The sequence below is a fragment of the Schistocerca serialis genome, chromosome 3 (assembly GCF_023864345.2).
Source record: "Schistocerca serialis cubense isolate TAMUIC-IGC-003099 chromosome 3, iqSchSeri2.2, whole genome shotgun sequence".
Lineage (NCBI taxonomy): Eukaryota > Metazoa > Arthropoda > Insecta > Orthoptera > Acrididae > Schistocerca > Schistocerca serialis.
Window position 1 is genome coordinate 46,636,119 of NC_064640.1, and position 18,934 is coordinate 46,655,052.

General features: G+C 40.7%; 1 protein-coding gene across 1 annotated transcript in view; it reads left to right on the plus strand.

Annotated features, from left to right (window-relative positions):
• The window catches only part of LOC126469698 (uncharacterized), an 894,140-nt gene that overhangs the window by 250,512 nt on the left and 624,694 nt on the right, over positions 1–18,934 (plus strand). Inside the window, exon 7 of the mRNA XM_050096872.1 lies at positions 1,876–1,953. Within this exon, the coding sequence (XP_049952829.1) occupies positions 1,876–1,953 (78 nt within the window). The remainder of the gene's footprint in view (positions 1–1,875; positions 1,954–18,934) is intronic.

Genomic DNA, 18,934 nt, shown 5'->3' on the forward strand with positions numbered 1-18,934 from the left:
TTGACACAGTCACATCATTTAAATATCTGGGTGTAATGTTGCAAAGCGATATGAATTGGAATGAGCATGTGAGGACTGTGGTAGTGAAGGTGAATGGTCAACTTTTATTTATTGGGAGTAGTTTAGGAAAGTGTAGTTCATCCTTGAAGGAGATTGCATATAGGACACCAATGTGACCTGTTCTTGAGAGCTGCTCTAGTGTTTGGGATCAGCACCAAGTTGGATTGAAAGAAGACATTGAAGCAATTCAGAGGCGAGTTGCTAGATTTGTTACCAGTAGGTTCGATCAGCATGCAAGTGCTACAGATATGCTTCCGGAGCTCAAGTGGGAATCCCTGGAGGGAAGAAGACATTCATTTTGAAGAACACTGCAGAGAAAGTTTAGAGAACCAGCATTTGAAGCTGACTGCAGAATAATCGTACTGCTGCCTACATACATTTCACGTTGGGACGATGAAGATAAGATAAGAGAAATTAGGGATCATACAGTGGCATATGGACAGTAGTTTTTTCCCTTGCTCTATCTGCGAGTGGAACAGGAAAGGAAACAACTAGTTGTGGAACAGGGTACCCTCCACCATGCACTGTACCCTGGCTTGCGGGGTATGTATGTAGATGTAGATGTAGATGTAGATGTGGATGCAAGCCTGACAGTGCATCTATTCAATCATTCATTCACATATCATGTTCTGTAAATCCCCTTCAGGGATGTGAGAAGAATCAACTTATACATTAACAGGCAGAAGTAACCACTGCTAACGACAAACCAAATAATGTGCCCCAGCTAGCAAGAAATAAAAATGAAGTTTATTTTATACTCAAACTGAATATAACAAACAAAACAATCATTCAGACTTAAATACATGCTATTTGGTATCCACTCACAGTCACTTACTTTGTACTAAGAGACTTCTTACAAAGGTGACATTGATGCAGCCATATTGGTGGAGAGTAGTAGATTGAAGAGGGTCCAGGAGGAGGCCCCAATGAGGCCGAAGCTCATAGCTGGTTGGAGGTAGATGTGGCCGTCTCAGAGACATGGCTCCCTGAAGTGGTAGGCGGGCCATAGGTGCATTTGATGGAGGGCCAATTATGGTGAACTTGGACGAGATGCAGAGCGACAGCTAGGACAGGATGCAAAGTAAAGGTTTGGAGCAAAGACTTCAGCAACCAATATGAGGAACTCAGACAGGATATGGAGTGAAGATTCTTACATGAGTACAAGTGTATGACAGCACTGGGCAGAGGGAGCACTGATTGAAGGACTGGAAATAACAGTTGGCTCTGTGACCTGGAATAACTCCCGGTGCAGACTGACTCTGGTGGCTGAGCAATGTCCTTTAAAGCTGCTCAGCTCAGCAGAAGAATACCTCCATGATGGTCAGCATGCAAGATCTGTAGAAGAGAACCAGTGGCCATGATTGCAGCACTAGATGCAGTGCCATTCACACCTCTAGTGGCGATGCTCTTGCCATATATTACTGTGGCAGATATCTGAGATGGGGCTGATGACAAACATGGTTTGCTTATATTTGATGTTGCCCTGCATATATGTGATTGTGTTGCCAGCAGCCTGGAGAGGTGGCAGCTTGCAGTACATGTCTGTTTTTTATGATAATGCATTTGGCAGTACTTATCAGAACAGCGTTGTTGTTGTTATTGTTGTTGTTGTTGATGATGATGATTGTTATTATTATTGTTTTGATGATTTGGGTTTTATTATCCTAATTTACATAAGCTGCACCTGATAATGTTCATTTCTGCAATTCACATAGCTATGATATTTCATTCTCTTCATTTCTTTTGTTTACAAAAGTAAAAGAATTTTTTTGATAATTGCATAGTTACATTGACCAGTGTTGTATTCTCTAACAGATGAACCACATGCAGAATCACCTGAGGAGAGGAAATTTTTTAAACCCAGCAGGTGGCCCATGGATCACAATGAATCAGGTATATATTCAATACACTTATGCTGTAATCATGGTTGCAGTTAGTTTTTCATGTATGTGATTTCTGTAAATATTGACAGGATAATGCTGTGGACTTTGCAACATTTTTCTCAGATTCAGTGAAATATTATTTATCCTTGTTTGTAGGATCATTTGCATTTTTTTTCCATAATGGAAATGTTTGGAAGAAATGAATGTAAAGTTTGTGAGCCAGCATTAATTAATTCTATAACTACAAAGTGCATGTTTGAAAGTCTCTTGTTATTTAGATGATTTTTCACCAGTATGTGTGAATTTTTCACTTTCTGAAGTGGGAATGTAATAACTAGAGTCTAGATTTCCATGCAAATCCATGTTGCATGAATATTTGCATGTTGTGGACATTTGGGGGGTAAATACATATTTTGAAGATAGTGTGAACTGAGACATTTACGCTGATCAGCCACCACAGTATGACCACTGATCTACTATTGATGTAAACCCATCCAGGCGATAGTATTGCCACTTGGCGAGGCATGACTGTTAGTCAGACACATGCAAAGTGCATGCAGTATCAGTGAGCACGCTGTCTTGGTGTAGAATGGGGAAGGCATGCAGTGTAACTGAGTTTGACCAAGGGGAGAATGTGACGACCTGGAGGCTTGGCCCAAGCATTTCAGACACTGCATGCCTTGTCGGGTGTTCGAGGAGCCAAGGTGAAATCACTTTCAGACGTTGTGGGATTGGGCGGCCAGCCCTCATTACAGATGTAGGCTGGGCAGACCAGGTAAATCAGCACAGGCGGAGTACTATGACTGAACTAACATCAGAGTTTAATGCTGGGCAGAGTACAAGTGTGTCTGAATCCACAGTGAACTGAACACTCTTAATGACGAGTTCCGAAACAGACAACTCACCATGTGCCAATGTTAACATCGTGACATCAGCAACTATGACTAAAATGGGTACAAGACCTTTAGCACTGTACATTGGTGCAGTGGCAGAGCATGGCATGGTCTGATGAATCCCAATACCTTCTCCATCACACCAATGGGAGGGTGCGAATCCGTCTTCTTCCAAGGGACCAGCTGTTTGACACTTGTACTGTGGGACAGAGGCAAGCTGACGGTGGCTCCATTATTCTCTGGGGAACATAAGTCCAGTGGAGCTTGTGCAAGGAACCAAGATGGCCAAGGCGTATTGTACACTGATTGCAGACCACGTACACTCCTTCATGATGATCGTGTTTCACTATGGCAGTGACATTTATTGACAAGATAATGTGCTGTGTCACAAGGCCAGGAGTGTAATAGAGTGGTTCTAAGAATCCAGTGGCAAGTTCCAGTTGATGTGTTGGCCCCCCAGCTCTCCAGATCTGAGCCTGATTGAACACATCTGAGATGTGATTGAACATGACGTCTGAGCTCTTTGCCCCTTCCCCTGGAATTTATGGGAAGTAGGTGACTTGGGTGTGCAGATGTGGTGCCAATGCCCTTCAGGGACCTACCAAGGCCTCCTGCTTCCATGCCATGATGGGTAGCCACTGTTATCCATGAGAAAGGTGGACAAATTGGCTATTAGATAGGTGGTCATTATATTTCTGGCTGATCAGTATATAACATATATTGTATCGCTTTCATGGCCTGAGTGTATATTTTGCAATAACATGCATGACAGCATCTTTCATTGAATTTTTTTATATGAATTACACTAAAAGTGCAGAACATGAGTAACTTTGTGGATATGTTACAGTCTGTAAACTTCATAGTGAGTTCAAGTGCCCAAGTTCAACTCAGTAGATGTCAATAGAAGTCAGTATACTTTGTGCCAATAAATTTAAATAGAAAAAGGATCCTATTGTTGTTATGTGATGCTGCCCCATATGTGATGAAGCCCAGGAAAGCAATTAAAATATTTTGTCCTAACCTAAAGCACATTACATGTTTGGTCCATGTGCTACATTGTGTAGCTGAAATAGTAGCCTAAAATATGACAGTGTGAATATGCTGATATGCTCCACAAACAAAGTAAATGATACACAAAATACAAAGGTTTGATAATGCTGACAGCATTAACTCAGACATATGTTGACTTTTTTTCTGATTGAAGGTGTTCTTGAAAGCACCTGTCCATGTTGGTGCATTTAGATATGCAGGGTGGTCCATTGATAGTGACTGGGCCAAATATCTCACAAAATAAGCATCAAATGAAAATACTACAAAGAACGAAACTCATCTGGCTTGAAGGGGGAAACCAGATGGCGCTATGGTTGACCCAATAGATGGTGCTGCCATAGGTCAAACGGATATCAACTGTGTTTTTTAAAATCGGAACCCCCATTTTTTATTACATATTCGTGTAGTATGTAAAGAAATATGAATGTTTTAGTTGGACCACTTTTTTCGCTTTGTGATAGATGGCACTGTAATTGTCACAAACGTATAAATACATGGTATCACGTAACATTCCGCCATTGCAGACGGTATTTGTTTCGTGATGCATTACCCGTGTTAAAATGGACTGTTTACCAACTGCGGAAAAGGTTGATATCATGTTGATGTATGTATGGCTATTGTGATCAAAATGCCCAACGGGCGTATGCTATGTATGCTGCTTGGTATCCTGGACGACAGCATCCAAGTGTCCAGACCATTTGCCGGATAGTTACATTATTTAAGGAAACAGGAAGTGTTCAGCCACGTGTGAAACATCAGTCATGACCTGCAATGAATGATGATGCTCAAGTAGGTGTTTCAGCTGCTGTCGCGGCTAATCCGCACATCAGGAGCAGACAAATTGTGCGAGAATCAAGAATCTCAAAAACGTCGGTGTTGAGAATGATACATCAACATCGATTGCACCCGTACCATATTTCTATGCACCAGCAATTGCATGGCGGCGACTTTGAATGTCATGTACAGTTCTGACACTGGGCACAAGAGAAATTACTGGATGATGACAGATTTTCTGCACGCATTCTATTTAGCGATGAAGCGTCATTCACCAACAGTGGTAACGTAAACTGGCATAATATGCACTATTGGGCAATGGAAAATCCACAATGGCTGCGACAAGTGGAACATCAGCAACCTTGGCAGGTTAATGTATGGTGTGGCATTATGGGAGGAAGGATAATTGGCCCCCATTTTATCAATGGCAATCTAAATGGTGCAATGTATGCTGATTTCCTACGTAATGTTCTACCGATGTTACTACAAGATGTCTCACTGCATGACAGAATGGCGATGTACTTCCAACATGATGGATGTCCGGCACTTAGCCCACATGTGGTTGAAGCGGTATTGAATAGCATCTTTCATGACAGGTGCATTGGTCATCGAAGCACCATACCATGGCCCGCACGTTCACCGGATCTGATGTCCCCGGATTTCTTTCTGTGGGGAAAGTTGAAGTATATTTGCTATTGTGATCCACTGACAACGCCTGACAACATGCATCAGCGCATTGTCAATGCATGTGCAAACATTATGGAAGGCGAACTACTCACTGTTGAGAGGAATATTGTTACACGTATTGCCAAATGCATTGAGGTTGACGGACATCATTTTGAGCATTTATTGCAGTGATGTAGTATTTACAGGTAACCACGCTGTAACAGCATGCGTTCTCAGAAATTATAAGTTCACAAAGGTACATGTATCACATTGGAACGACTAAAATAAAATGTTCAAACGTACCTATGTTCTGTATTTTAATTTAAGAAACCTACCTGTTACCAACTGTTCATCTAAAATTGTGAGCCATATATTTGTAACTATTACAGCGCCATCTATCACAAAGTGAAAAAAAGTGGTACAACTAATACATTCATATTTTTTTACATACTACACGAATATGTAATAAAAAATGAGGGTTCCTATTTAAAAAACATAGTTGATATCTGTTTGACCAATGGCAGTGCCATCTGGTTTCCCCCTTCAAGCTAGACAACTTTCGTTCTGTGTAGTTTTTTCGTTTGCTGCTTATTTCGTGAGATATTTGGCGTAGTCATGATCAATGGAACACCTGGTATAGTGCTAGATTTAACTTTGCCACAAAAACCTATTTTATCGAGATAGCGTACCTGGATGAATGCTGTCATCTTTTACTGTTATAATTTTTATTAATTTGTCAGCAAGAGATCATGAATTCCCACAGATCTATTGAAGTTTACATCTCCTTGCTTCATTTAATTGAAAATTCTTAAGTTACTGCGACTTAGGTCTTTTTTTTTTATCATCCATTTTTGGGTTGTAGTCACTTTTGAAGCCACTAATGCAACTTGCATTACAGACGCAGAAGTAGTATTCAAGAAAACAGATTAGAAGCAAGACCAGACTTACATCAAGCCAACTTTTGCATAGTTTCCTTCAGCAATAACAAAGTTGTAAGCTGCATGTGGAATCTTGGACAATTAATGAAGATGGAATTACATTTTCATTGAGACATATGAGTCTGAACTTATCTTCGGAAACTGTAGAAACTGTAGAAATGAATTAAAATTTTTGCCATGGCTGCAACTCAAACTTTTTTAAATTTCTTTTTATTTGTATTTTATGTTTTAGTTTTTTTTAAATCTTAAAACTTTATTCATTTTGGTATATACATGCAAACAGCACACATTATTGAGAAATGTTACATAATATATTGTTTCAGTTTTTCACAGTTTTTCCTTTTAAAACTTTCCTCTTACATACATATGCATGCATTTGCGGTGATATCCATTAATAAAATGTTTTTGGGTTTCAAGCTGTGTCAAGTGGTTAACTGCCCATGAGCTTTCAGCAGAGATTTTCTCTGCCATTGAAAGTGGATGGCTGTCTTGTGAATGCTGCTGTTGTGCTTATATAGCTATGCCACTGCCAGTGACATCACTGGTGTCCAGTCTTGCACCATATATGGCAATGTTTTGGTTGCGTGACTGTTGCGCTCTCATCGTCTCCCCAATCACATGGTCCGAGGCCGTACTCAGCTGCAATCCACCATCTTTATTGAGGACATTGTCTGATATTTTGATCTCTATTGCTTCATTTATTACACTATCCCAGAAGCCGTTGGTCTGTTTAATAACAGAAGAATCATCAAATGCAATTCAGTGTCTGTTTTCCAGTGCAGCAGCTGATTTTTTGGGATGGCGTAGGTTGAAACACCTTTCATGTTGTGTGTGGTACTGTTCAATAGTGCGGACAGTCTGACCCCCATCCACACAATATAACAGGGAAGATTAACTGGCTCCTGAAAAAGCATACAACTGACACAGTCTTCAGGCTCCCGGCACCCCAGAACACCTGGAATATGCAAAATACCATGTGGGTGAGGGCAGTTTTATGTCAGTCAGGCTTTTTGTGCTATTGAACAGTGCTGCACAGAACATGAAAGGTGTTTCCACCTACGCTATCTCAAAAAATCTACTGTAGCAGAGCGTGTACTGGCAAATGGACACTGAATTGCGTTCAATGATATTTCTGTTACTAAAGAGACCAACGACTTCTGGGATAGTGTAATAAATGAAGCAATAGAGATCAAAATATTGGACAGTGTCCTCAATAAAGACGGTGGGTTGCAGCTGAGTATGGCCTTGAGACCCTGTGGTTGGGAAGTTAAAGGGGTGTGACAGCCACACAACCAAAACATTGCCATATATGGTGCAAGACTGGGCACCAGTGATGTCACTGGCAGTGGCACAGCTATATAAGCAGCAGTGGCATTCACGAGACAGTCAACCACTTGACAATGGCAGACAAGATCTGTGCTGAATGTTCATGTGCAGTTAACCACTTGACATGACTTGAAATCCAAGAACATTTTATTAACTTTCCTCTTTTATTATACTTCTTTGAATATCTTTTCAGTGTTGAGAGTTCATTTTGGTTTTGGACTTAGGATATTTTTCCTTTTGTCTGTTTTTGGAATGGTTACAGTCTTTTTCTGAAGTTTTCAAGTTAGTGTAGTTGACTTCTCTCCTCAGTGTGTACGAGTTTTTATGTGGTGATTACTGTCAACAAATCAATAATTTTATGTTCCTCGCGTACAACTTTTTATAGGATGCAAATTTATGAGAGTAGGTTGACGTCTGCACTGTTGCTGTTAGTTTGCAGTGGAGTTTAGGATATATTAATCTTTCATGGACTTCACTTCATAGTTTGGGGGTCCATATTTTATGTGGAGAAGGTGACACCAACATTTACCATTGGGGCAATGCAAATAAAAACACTTTATGGGCATAATATGGCTTACAATTTTAACATTAAGAGTACCGTATTTACTCGAATCTAAGCCACACTTTTTTTCTGGTTTTTGTAATCCAAAAAACCATCTGCGGCTTAGAATCGAGTGCAAAGTAAGCGGAAGTTCTGAAAAATGTTGGTAGGTACCCACCACAACTAACTTCAGCCTTCGAATATATGTAGCGCTACACAGGCACGTTTTGCAGGCACAAAGATAAATACTGGCACCAAAACCTCTGAGTCAGTAACTAAATTAAAAAAAAAAAAAAGGTGGAAGACGAGCTTTTTTCTCCGCCCTGAGTTTTGACCACTGCATTTTCATACATTATTCAATGAATTAAATACAAATTCCATATTGTTCATCTTCGAATGTAGCAGCATTTCGATGTACTATGAAAATCCGACTGGCAAGACTGTTTGGGATGTTTGTCAATATGCCCAACTCTATGTTCTGAATTTTTTCCTACCTGTGAGAAGAGATGGTTGCTAATAGGAACTTTTATGAATTGTGAATCACATGCAGTATTCTCTTCACCATAAGAATAATACGAATATAAACATTTTGCCATGTATTCTTTCATGTTTTCTGCTATCTCATTTAAATCCTGTCTGCCTAATAAACTACGAAACTAGTGTGAGACAACAGCAAACGTGGAAAAATATACATATCATATCATGTTTATATTCATATTATTCTTATGCCTAATAGCGATACAGTCAGAAATGAAGCACAGCAATTGACTAGATTTTTAAATCTAAGATGACTCTAATTTTTGTGCAGAATGTATTGAACAAAAGAGGCGTCTCCAAAGATTATCAAATGGCGAAAAATTTTAGCTAAACTCTCGTTCAGAACATCTTCTATCATATGCAGTCTATTATTTGGTTTTTGTTGATCATTATCAAACAAAGCAGCAGTGTAAGTAACAACAAATAGCAGTCTCTTGCCATTGTTTCGCTAATGCGACAATTCCTCTCTTTTTTTATCGTAAGTGGTGGTAGCACGCACAAAAGCAAGCCATGCCGTGAGCAGCGACAGGTCATAAACACACATTATCAGAATGCGACAAACAATGCATGACACAGTACAGTGACGCATTTTCAGCTTAGAGTGACATAAACACGTATAACAAATAGAACCGCACTTATCAGATCAAAGAAAAATAAGCAATCGATTCAAACCAGACGAAGCACATGAAAAAGGAAGGGTTCCTGTATAAATACGGATGGAGCACCTGACGCATAGCAATGGCTACGTGGTAAAGCTTAACTGCTAAGCTTACGACTCGAACCAAACTACTGTAGCTGTATCGTCATTCATTCAACCTAAATTGTGTCTCATATTACAATGGAACAACTTTGTTTCGATTTGGAGGTGCGGCCTAAAACTTTTCTCTCCCTTGAATTTCGAGTCTCAAATTTCAGATGCGGCTTAGATTCGGGAAATTTTTTTTCCCTTAATTTTGAGTCTCATTTTTCAAGTGTGGCTTAGATTCGAGTGCGGCTTAGATTCGAGTAAATACGGTAGATAAGGAGACTATGAGGCATAGTAATACCTAAATAAAGGGAATGTTTAGCATGATTAGGCATGAGGTTTCTGAGCAGAATTTAGTTCTTTTTTGTATGGATGCATTTTGAAATAGCAATATTTATTAACACAGGTTTCATTTATACATGTGGCAATTAGTAAAGCACTAAACTTTTCGGTGAAAATACGAGACACTTTTGGCAGTGAGGGAATATTAATTTCTCATTTTGTTTTCTCCCATCTCTGCTATTCACTATTCATTGGCACTGGCGACAACAATGGATGGCACTAACACAAAAACAAACTTCACATTACACTGAATCACTGCATTCTAGACATTTTGTAGGAGAGGGCGCTGTGCAAGTGGGGCGTGGCTGGGGGCTGGCGTGACGGTGGCGGCCACGGGCTGCGACCTTCCTCTCCTCAGCGGGTCTCCCGTCTGCAAGTGGTGGGGGAGGCAGCAACGTCATGCAGGCTGAGTGGCTTTCTTGAAGGCTGCATCGAGGGCTATTTTCAGAAAGTTCATGAATTCTGATCTGTATCTTTTGGAGACCATGGCTTTTTTATTTTCCTCCCATAAGTATCACAGGTATTCTATGTTCACTGTGTGCTTTAATTCGATTATTGAATATACAGTCTGGCCTAAAAGCCATATAGTGCTTAGCTTTTTTTTTTTGTTTGGGGAAAGGTTTTGTCTGGTGCAGTTAGTAGCTCTAAGTTTACATTTGCTGGAGTGGTTTTGCTGACAAGTGCAAGCATTTCTTTGCATGCGTGCCATATTATTGCTGTGTTCCTGCATTGGAAGGGATGTACTAAGGTCTCACTGGAGTCGCAATTAATGTATTTTCAAGTTGGTCTGAGGTTGATTGCTGCCAGTTTTACATTTGCGCTAATGATGTTATTTTTTACCTTATACCAGGTGGCTTTTACTTTGGTATTTAAAGGCAATTTCATCCAAATTTTGCCACACTTTTTCCCATTTAAAGTTTGGTTTTTTATTTCAGTTTTGTTACATCATACTTCTCCTCTCAGATCTGCATACGGTAATACCTAAGTAAAGGGAATATGGGGAAACACATATTGAAGGGTAGTTTAAATCAATCACTTCATGTTTAGCATGATGATAAGGCATGAGATTTCAGAGTAGAATTTAGTGTTTTGTTCAGGTGCATTTTAGCATAGTAATATTTTTAACACAGGTTTAATTTATTTGCGTATGTTTGTTGTTCTTATGCATGGGTTATCTTCTGTTTCTAGTATGTATCCTTTTAGAAAGTAAATTCCTTTAAGTATTTTAGTTTGAAGGGAATCTTTGTTAGGTTTACTGGCTATTTCTCTGGCTCTGGCCAATATGCATTTAACAAAACAGCTGTCAAGCAGTTCGAATTTTTTCTGCTGTGACACTCAAACAGTGGATCAGAAGCACTGCGTATTTCCTTTGTAGATCGATAAGGCCCACTCCACCTTCATGTACATCCAGTGTGCATGTGGTGCGCTGCACTTTAAAGATTTCATGACACTATAGAAGGTAGTTATTGCCCCGTTAAAGTGTCTGGATTGGCGAGGAAGGGAAAGCAGAGGGCACCCATTGAGGTGAAGCAGTCAAACATGTTTTAAGAGCATGGTTAATTAATGCATTAAGAAAGAAAGGCAGGCCTAGAGAAACTGCTGAAACTGAATGGGCGACTGCCCAAGAGAGCAGGAGAGGAGAGCGTCTGGTCGGGTCGGAAGCTGCCAGCAGAAGAGAGTGGATAGCATGTCCGCTCTCGGCGGCTGGCCGTGGCTCCACTCCCACATTACCACCTCCAACCCTCCCTATTGGACAGCCAAATTGTAGACGCGCAGTTCGGAAGCGTTACTTTGTCAGCAACACATGAGTTTAGCTGCTGATGGTTCAACACGTGAGTTTCAAAGTGATTCTGCTTGGTTTTGTGCAACATGACTGATACACTGCAACTAGCTGCCAGGCGGAAGGCATTGACAAACATCAAATGAAAAATAAAATAAAATTTTTATACTATTAAATCCATTCAGTAATGCCCCCTCTGTACATCCTTCTCCCCTCCACAGGATTGAACCATAGAGAGAGGGGGGGGGGGGGGGGGCAAATTGACAGTTACTTTGGGGCTTCTGCGGAGGACACCCTTACATAATTTTGACACTACATATTTTATTTGTTTTAATTTGCATTGAAAGAATGACAATAATTTGGTAATGAGATCTTGCATGACACAATTTGGATGACAGCGAATGGTGCAGCGGTAGTGTGAGGCGCTGCGAATGGCAGCGTGAGGTGTGGTGATCAGCTGTTGGTGCTGGCAGTGGCAAAGATCACTGGCTGCAGCGGGCAGTGGTGTGCTGTGGCGTACTGCAACTTTCGCCGGAGTGTATAAGTGGGGGGTTCCTGGGGGGGCGATGCACAGATCACAAGGGGGGAAGGGGGTTTCCCCAGGGACAGCAGGAAGGGGTGACCAAAGTCATGCAAAAGGTCCTTTTCTAAAAGCTACCCATGGCCGTAAACCAATGAGGATAATTAGTAAAGGAGTACATACAGAACTGGGAATAACTATACGACTGCGATACTGGTGGTTGTGCCAATCCGTGATATGCGCAGTGACACGGTCTAGCGTAATCTGCCCTGACTCTTTGTTTACCAGGTTGGTTAAAGATTGGACCAGCTGGGAATGTGAGTGATTGGGGGGAGATGGCCAATTGTCAGGCAACGGTAGTACCATCGGTTGCTCTCGTAAATACAACAGGAGAGGAGGAAGTCACACATCATGGGTATAAGACAAATATGCAAACACCTCTCGGTGTGGGGGTAGTGATATCGCAGTGAGAGATATTAAATGGTAAACTGCTACCATTGAGTAGCATATGGTAAAGCTGGATCGCTTGAAGGTACTCGTAACACACGTTAGTGGCTGTTACTGGGTGTGGTATGGTGTATAAAATACTGTTGCCTATAGCAACGAAATAATCTGGTTAGCTTCAGCTGGTAGTTATGTTAGGAAAGCAAAGTATTACAGTGGACGAAAAAGTAGTAAGTAATTACCTGAGGTTGTAATGGTGGGTGAAATGTCAATGGTTGACAGACTCGTGGGCACTGTGTCACTGGGCAATCTAAGCTGGCAATTCCAATGAACTGCAGGGGTATAAGTTAGTAGCAATGGGGTAGTGAGGGCAGGAGGGGGTATGGTCATGCTGAAAAGAGGCTTACTCGTCATCCTGATAAGCAGGAGTGCAAAAATGTGGTATTGCATTAATAAATGCCTGCAAGAATTCGTGGTAATTAGTGGTTTCGTAAGTGATTTGCTGAATCGGAAGCTTTAGTAATGTATGTTGTGGCTTAGAAGGAAAAGGGATTTGTCCAATGACAAAATGCCAGGATAGCCTGACATATTGGCCATTTATGCCAAGCGACCAACTTGTGATGAACTGGAAGGGTGCTCATGTTAAAGAATAAGGAATTGGGTATAATCAGGAACAAGTTCAGGTAACAGGTTTCAGAATAAGATTGATTCAGTGGTGATATATCCACTAGTTGCAGAATTTTTTCATCCCCCTCCCTCTGGGGGCAGGCAATATGTCTTGAGTAGCATTGGCTGCTGAGCAGGGTGCAGACAAAGGCAAGCCACGTTGCGATGTGTCAGTGATACATAGATGAAAGAGATAGGAAGGCGATCAATTTATGAAAGCGAAAAGTGAAAGAGTAAACTGATCAGCTGGGCACTCTGCGGGTGCTAACCACTCTGCGGGTGCTAACCACAATGTGTAAGGTACACAGCCCTGGAGGAGGGAGGTACAAAGTAATGGTTGAGGTTGGAACGAATAGATGAGCGACCACTTCTGACACCAGTGTACTGTATATGGTCAGGGAAGGGGGGAGAAGGTTGTTACATATGCCTCGTGATGACAGTGTGCAGGAGGTCGAGCAGTCAGGACTTGAGAGTGGGCATCCAGGGCTGCCATTAAATGACAGAACAGGAAATTAAGTACAATAAGGAGAATATTTTTCAGTGTATGCCGTACAAGGGGCGCACCTAGGGTCGGAAGTTACCAGGTTTAGGCCAGTATAAGAGGTCGAACAATTAATTGTAATGGGCAACGGAAGGAGAAGCGGTTCATGTTAACTTATGTTGGTGGCCAGTCATGAAAAGCAGAACCAGAAGCTCTGCCTTCTGAAAAGATATCTGTTCTGCTAGAGGTCTGGGTTACAAGAGAGAGAGGGAACTGTGTTTTGCACTGCAGAACACTCCAGCGTAAATACACGTGACCTGTATCCCACCCACGCTGTTGACTAAAACCAATGGCATGAATTCACTAGCAGTTTCAGCAGAGGTCTCAGGGCATCTCTTGTCAGCAGCTTTAACTCGACAGAACTGCCTCGGTTTTGAAAGTCAGGCAACTTGTGTCACATAGGCACAGCGTAAGTTGCTCTAGGAGTAAACTTGTAAAGATTTGACTGGGCCTTTGAAATAAAAATTTTTAAACCAATTCCCTAAAATATTCCTTGTCTGGCTGCCACCATGTACATTCCTTACCCCTTCCAGAGAAGTAGTGAAAAACATTGTCTATAAAATGGCGTCAGTCACTCCCCAGGAAGATGGTTTGCCCTTAATACTATGGGAAGGATCTATTACAATATTTCATTTGGTGTGTATGTAAGGGGGAGGGGACTTACACGCAGTCAAGTTTATCAAATTTCATGAGTTAAGAAAATAATAAAATATTAATTTTTCAAATTTTGTGCAGAAATACAATGTCTTCTGTAATAACTGTAATCATTAGTATAACAAAATACAATGGAAAATCCATGATTATAACAAAATATTTAATTCTATGGTAATAAAAGTATTTGAGTAAGAAATATCATAAATTGACTTACTGCAGAGCATTAACGCCTGGCTTGGTTAGAATTGGATTAAGTACATTTGAAGAAGAGTAATAACCTTTGTAAAACCTTGCTATGTCATCTGACTATTTTTGAGGGTAGTAGTTGCACAAAGTTACTCAGGCTATGAAATATTAAAACATTTCAGTAAAATGGAGGATTCACATACAAAGTCCAAGATATGGAGTACCATAAAACACATATAATACAAGCCTTATCTATATTAACTCATGTTAAAATAAAGAGTACAAAGCTTTTTCTTATACTGACAAAACACTCGAATTAAGAATGAAATCAGGAGATAGGGAAGGCTACACATTTAAATTACCTCACGGGATAATATTCCTTATGTACATCACTTAATTTGTCATGTAAATTAATTAGTTAAAAGTGGGGCAAATGAAAATTACCAAGGTTGAAATGTGACAAAGTTGTGGTCTGAATGGTTGAGAACTTCTCAGTCGTCACACAGTTTCAATATTTTTCCTAGTAGTATCACTCATCCACAATGTTTTACAAACCTGTTACAGTAATTATTAACAAACTGTTCTCTATAGTAAAATTACAACTAGAAAAACAGAAGAAAAGACCAGAACAGCCCTTGTTTGATTGTCAATTGGAAATGAGGACTGGTTACAACCTTATTTTTTCCTCTAAAATGACGAAGTTCAAGAAAAATATATGTCCCATCCACTGTTCTTAGAGTTTACAGTTTTCAGATTATTGGGGAACCGTCATATGACATAAAATAAGCTTGTAAAAAACAGTTATAGGCATGGAGAAACACACAGGCAAAACTCTAGAAAAGATAATTAAAATGTGTGTCCACGGTGGCAAAACAGCTAAAAATATCCTCGTCCTATTCATAAAACTTCAGATAAAAAAGGGAAAGAATGCAGTGAGTTTATAATCAGTTCATTAGTATGAAAAGATTCACATTTAGAATGTGGTTCTGTGTGACAGAAGCGCATGCACTGTTTGTAAACAAACCTTGATTGACGGTAGAAGAGCACATGGCTTGTCCAGTGGGGAAGGAGAGATATGCTTGTGTGACATCAACGAACTTTAATGGCACTTCTCTCTAGTAGGGTGATGGAGGCGGTATTATCTATGGTGTAACGTACATCTTGCGGGAGGGGAAAGAGCACAGAGGTGAGCGCAAGGGATGAAATAGGGCGAGATGGTCAAAGGGGAAGTGGCAGTGGCACTTCCAGCACTTGGCACAGCACAGGTGTATGCGCTAAGGCAATCTTGAAGCAAACATGCTTTGAAGCTCAGCTGGCAGCGTGTACTGGTGGTATAATGCAAAGTATGCATATAAACAGAGAAAGACAATGCTGGCTAACAGACGGTCAAACACCAGTAATGATCCACACAGAGCAACACCAAATTTGTACATGAAGAGATCCTAATGGTTATAGGGCAAAACCAAATGCATGGGGACACAGTAAACAATGTTTAAGAAGACTCAGTTAAGATTGTTAGTACAATACGTTCATTAGTTCTTAAACAGATGTTGGACGACAGAGTGCATCTCTGTGTTGATTTTCAGCAAACACAAAATTCATAAAACGCTGGCCATCTGTTTAGGAATTTGTTGTCTGCATAAAGACTTCAACAGAGTCACGTCAAGAAGACAAAAATTCTGACTTGTAACGGTCGGAGCATATGACAGAGTACTGCAGGACTTAATATACCATGCACAAGATGTAGGTAACAAAAAAGTAAATGTTAATTTCACTGGACACAGGTCAGGAAAGTTTTGTAAAGAGAGACTGAAGGGAAACGGTCAATTTGGCAGACATGAGAGTTAAAGTTGTGTAATCATTTTTAACTCTTAGTGACAGCTTGAAGGAAGAGAGGGAAATAATCACTTCTGAACCAAAAATGGACTTCGTTCATCTGCAAGGCAGTGGAACATTAGTTCCAAAAGTTAGATGAAACTTTGAAGTATCACAATCCATTGAACAATAAAAGACAAATAGAATAGACACTGCAAGGAGGAGCTCCACATTCTAGTTTTGACAACAAAACGAAACGTTCAATGACATACGCTTGTAAAAAGTAGCATTGTAGAAAAACTTTAGTAAGGTAAATTTGATGCATTCTTTCGAAAGGCAAAACAAAATCCATGTCAATAAAATTAGATCTACAAGTGAAATATAGTACAAAACCAAAACACTGCAACAAAGCTGAATAATGCAAGTAGCTTAATTCACCACCTCACAAAAACCTATACAGTAGTTGAGAGAGGGTATTTTTAAACACCTCAAATTCTTCAAAATATTTAAACTTCCCACATAATACAAATACTGTAGGTGTGCACCTGGATCATCCTTCTCATACAAAATAGTAACTGTTCCTTACAACCACTTAATATTTATACTCTATATAATACTCTCTGTACATTGTCACTCAAAACTTATACAATAAATGACTTATAAATCATATGAAAATTAGACTTAATTATGTCAAACAAGACGAAGCATAGGGAGAGAAGTGGTAGCATTTGGGGCCATGACTGGCTTATTGCAAGGCAACAGCTGTGCCAATCCAACATAACATGCAATTTAAACTACTCCAAAGCTTTGTATCAACTGGAAACTCGCTGCATGGTAAATTGAATCATGGCTAATAGTTCTGCTCTGACCTCTGGGGTGGTAGCATAAAACAGACCATTTAACATCACCTACAACAACACACACAGGAACTCTTGCCTGTACATAATCATCTTCAACCGCATGACCACAGGACCTCATGCCTGCTCGCAAATAACCTCAATAAAACAACGTATTACATATCTTCATATCAACAAAACTTCGCTGCCCTTGGGGATAACAGCGGAAGTCATCTATCCTCTCTTATCAACTCACAGGGGTAGAACAGATCAATTCTCTTTCATCATTATAACTCATATTATGGTACATCACATAATACATCATAGCTTTGTGCATTGAGTTAACCAATCAAGGAACTACCACTTATGAAAAACAGAAGGCATGAACAGAAAAAGAATAAATGGTTGGGAAAGAGGATGCAGAGAGACGAGAAAGAAAAGAAAGAGAAGGTAGAAAAAGTTCATTCGTTTCGTTTCACAATCCAGCATGTCACACAACATCCTGTCGGTTTCGGCAACACAAGTGGTAATCGTGTAATTAAGTCTGTGCATGCACTTGGGGCCTAAAGTCTCCTAGTACCAGTAGTAAACAATGGACACCACCAGTACCGTCAGAATCCAATGGTTTGTCGCTTTTCTTACAAGGCGTAAAGGGTGATTTTGCATCTGTGTCTGGTCTTGCAATAAAAACAAACCCCCATCAAGGTAAAAAGATTTAGTGCACCAATGATTTCGGAAACCTCGCAGACGTGGTATGACGGCACATAGCCCTTAAAGCGCTCACATCTGTGGAGCAAGGAAAAGGAATCTACTTTCATCATAGGATGGAGAAATGATGCTTATAGGAAAGATGAAAGAAAAAAAGAGTTGGTTATGACACAAAAACAAAATGGAAGAAAATGCGAGGAACAGCTGGGAGACTCTGTGTTTGCCAAACACATTGTGCAAGCTGCACATCTCTGGAGATTAATTGAAAGCTCTCAAAACAAATTCTTAAAAAAACTTTTTAACTATCCAGCCAAGAAACAGATGAAGTGCTTATCTATGAACAAATACACATTCAACATACCTCATAGTAATCAGACTCACAAAAAGTCAAAGTTCAAATTGTCCTAGGTAAAGACACCTCCAAAAACAGGCAATAACTGCATAAGATGCAAAATTTAGCTGTTTACCATAATTTACCAATCTCTTCTCTGAAGAAATGGCCGTAAGTGCCTCACTACATGTCAACATTCACAGTACAGTCATTGCGTTGTGATGTGCAGAAACGGCGGCGCTGGTGGGATGGTGGCTAAGGGTTGTACGTATGCGGTACCCATGTAGCAGCAGTGTGGGACAGCTGGCTTCATGGTGCTAAAAGCATGTGCCTTGGGTGTTGAGGCCAGGACCCAAACACAGATGGTGGCGAGGAGCTGAGCGGCGGCCAACGTGGGGTGGCAGGTGGGTGGCAGCAGCGGCAGGGAAGCTGTGCCGACCGTGGACAGTGTGCCCATGTGCTCAGCGAGCCACAGCACCGGCGAGGACATATCGTGCGTTTTCCTTTTGTGCTTCCGCGCCCAGCTCAGAGTTAGCTGGCAGTGACCGAGAAGCTGGGCCAGTTGGACCATCAACTGAGGCTGGAGTGCACAAACTAAGCACATGTGCTGTGAGGCGCAGCTCGCTGTACTCAGTGCACATGTGTTGGTGCGGCATAATGCAAGAGGCAGGCAGTAGACTTTGCCCTGGGTGCTGGTA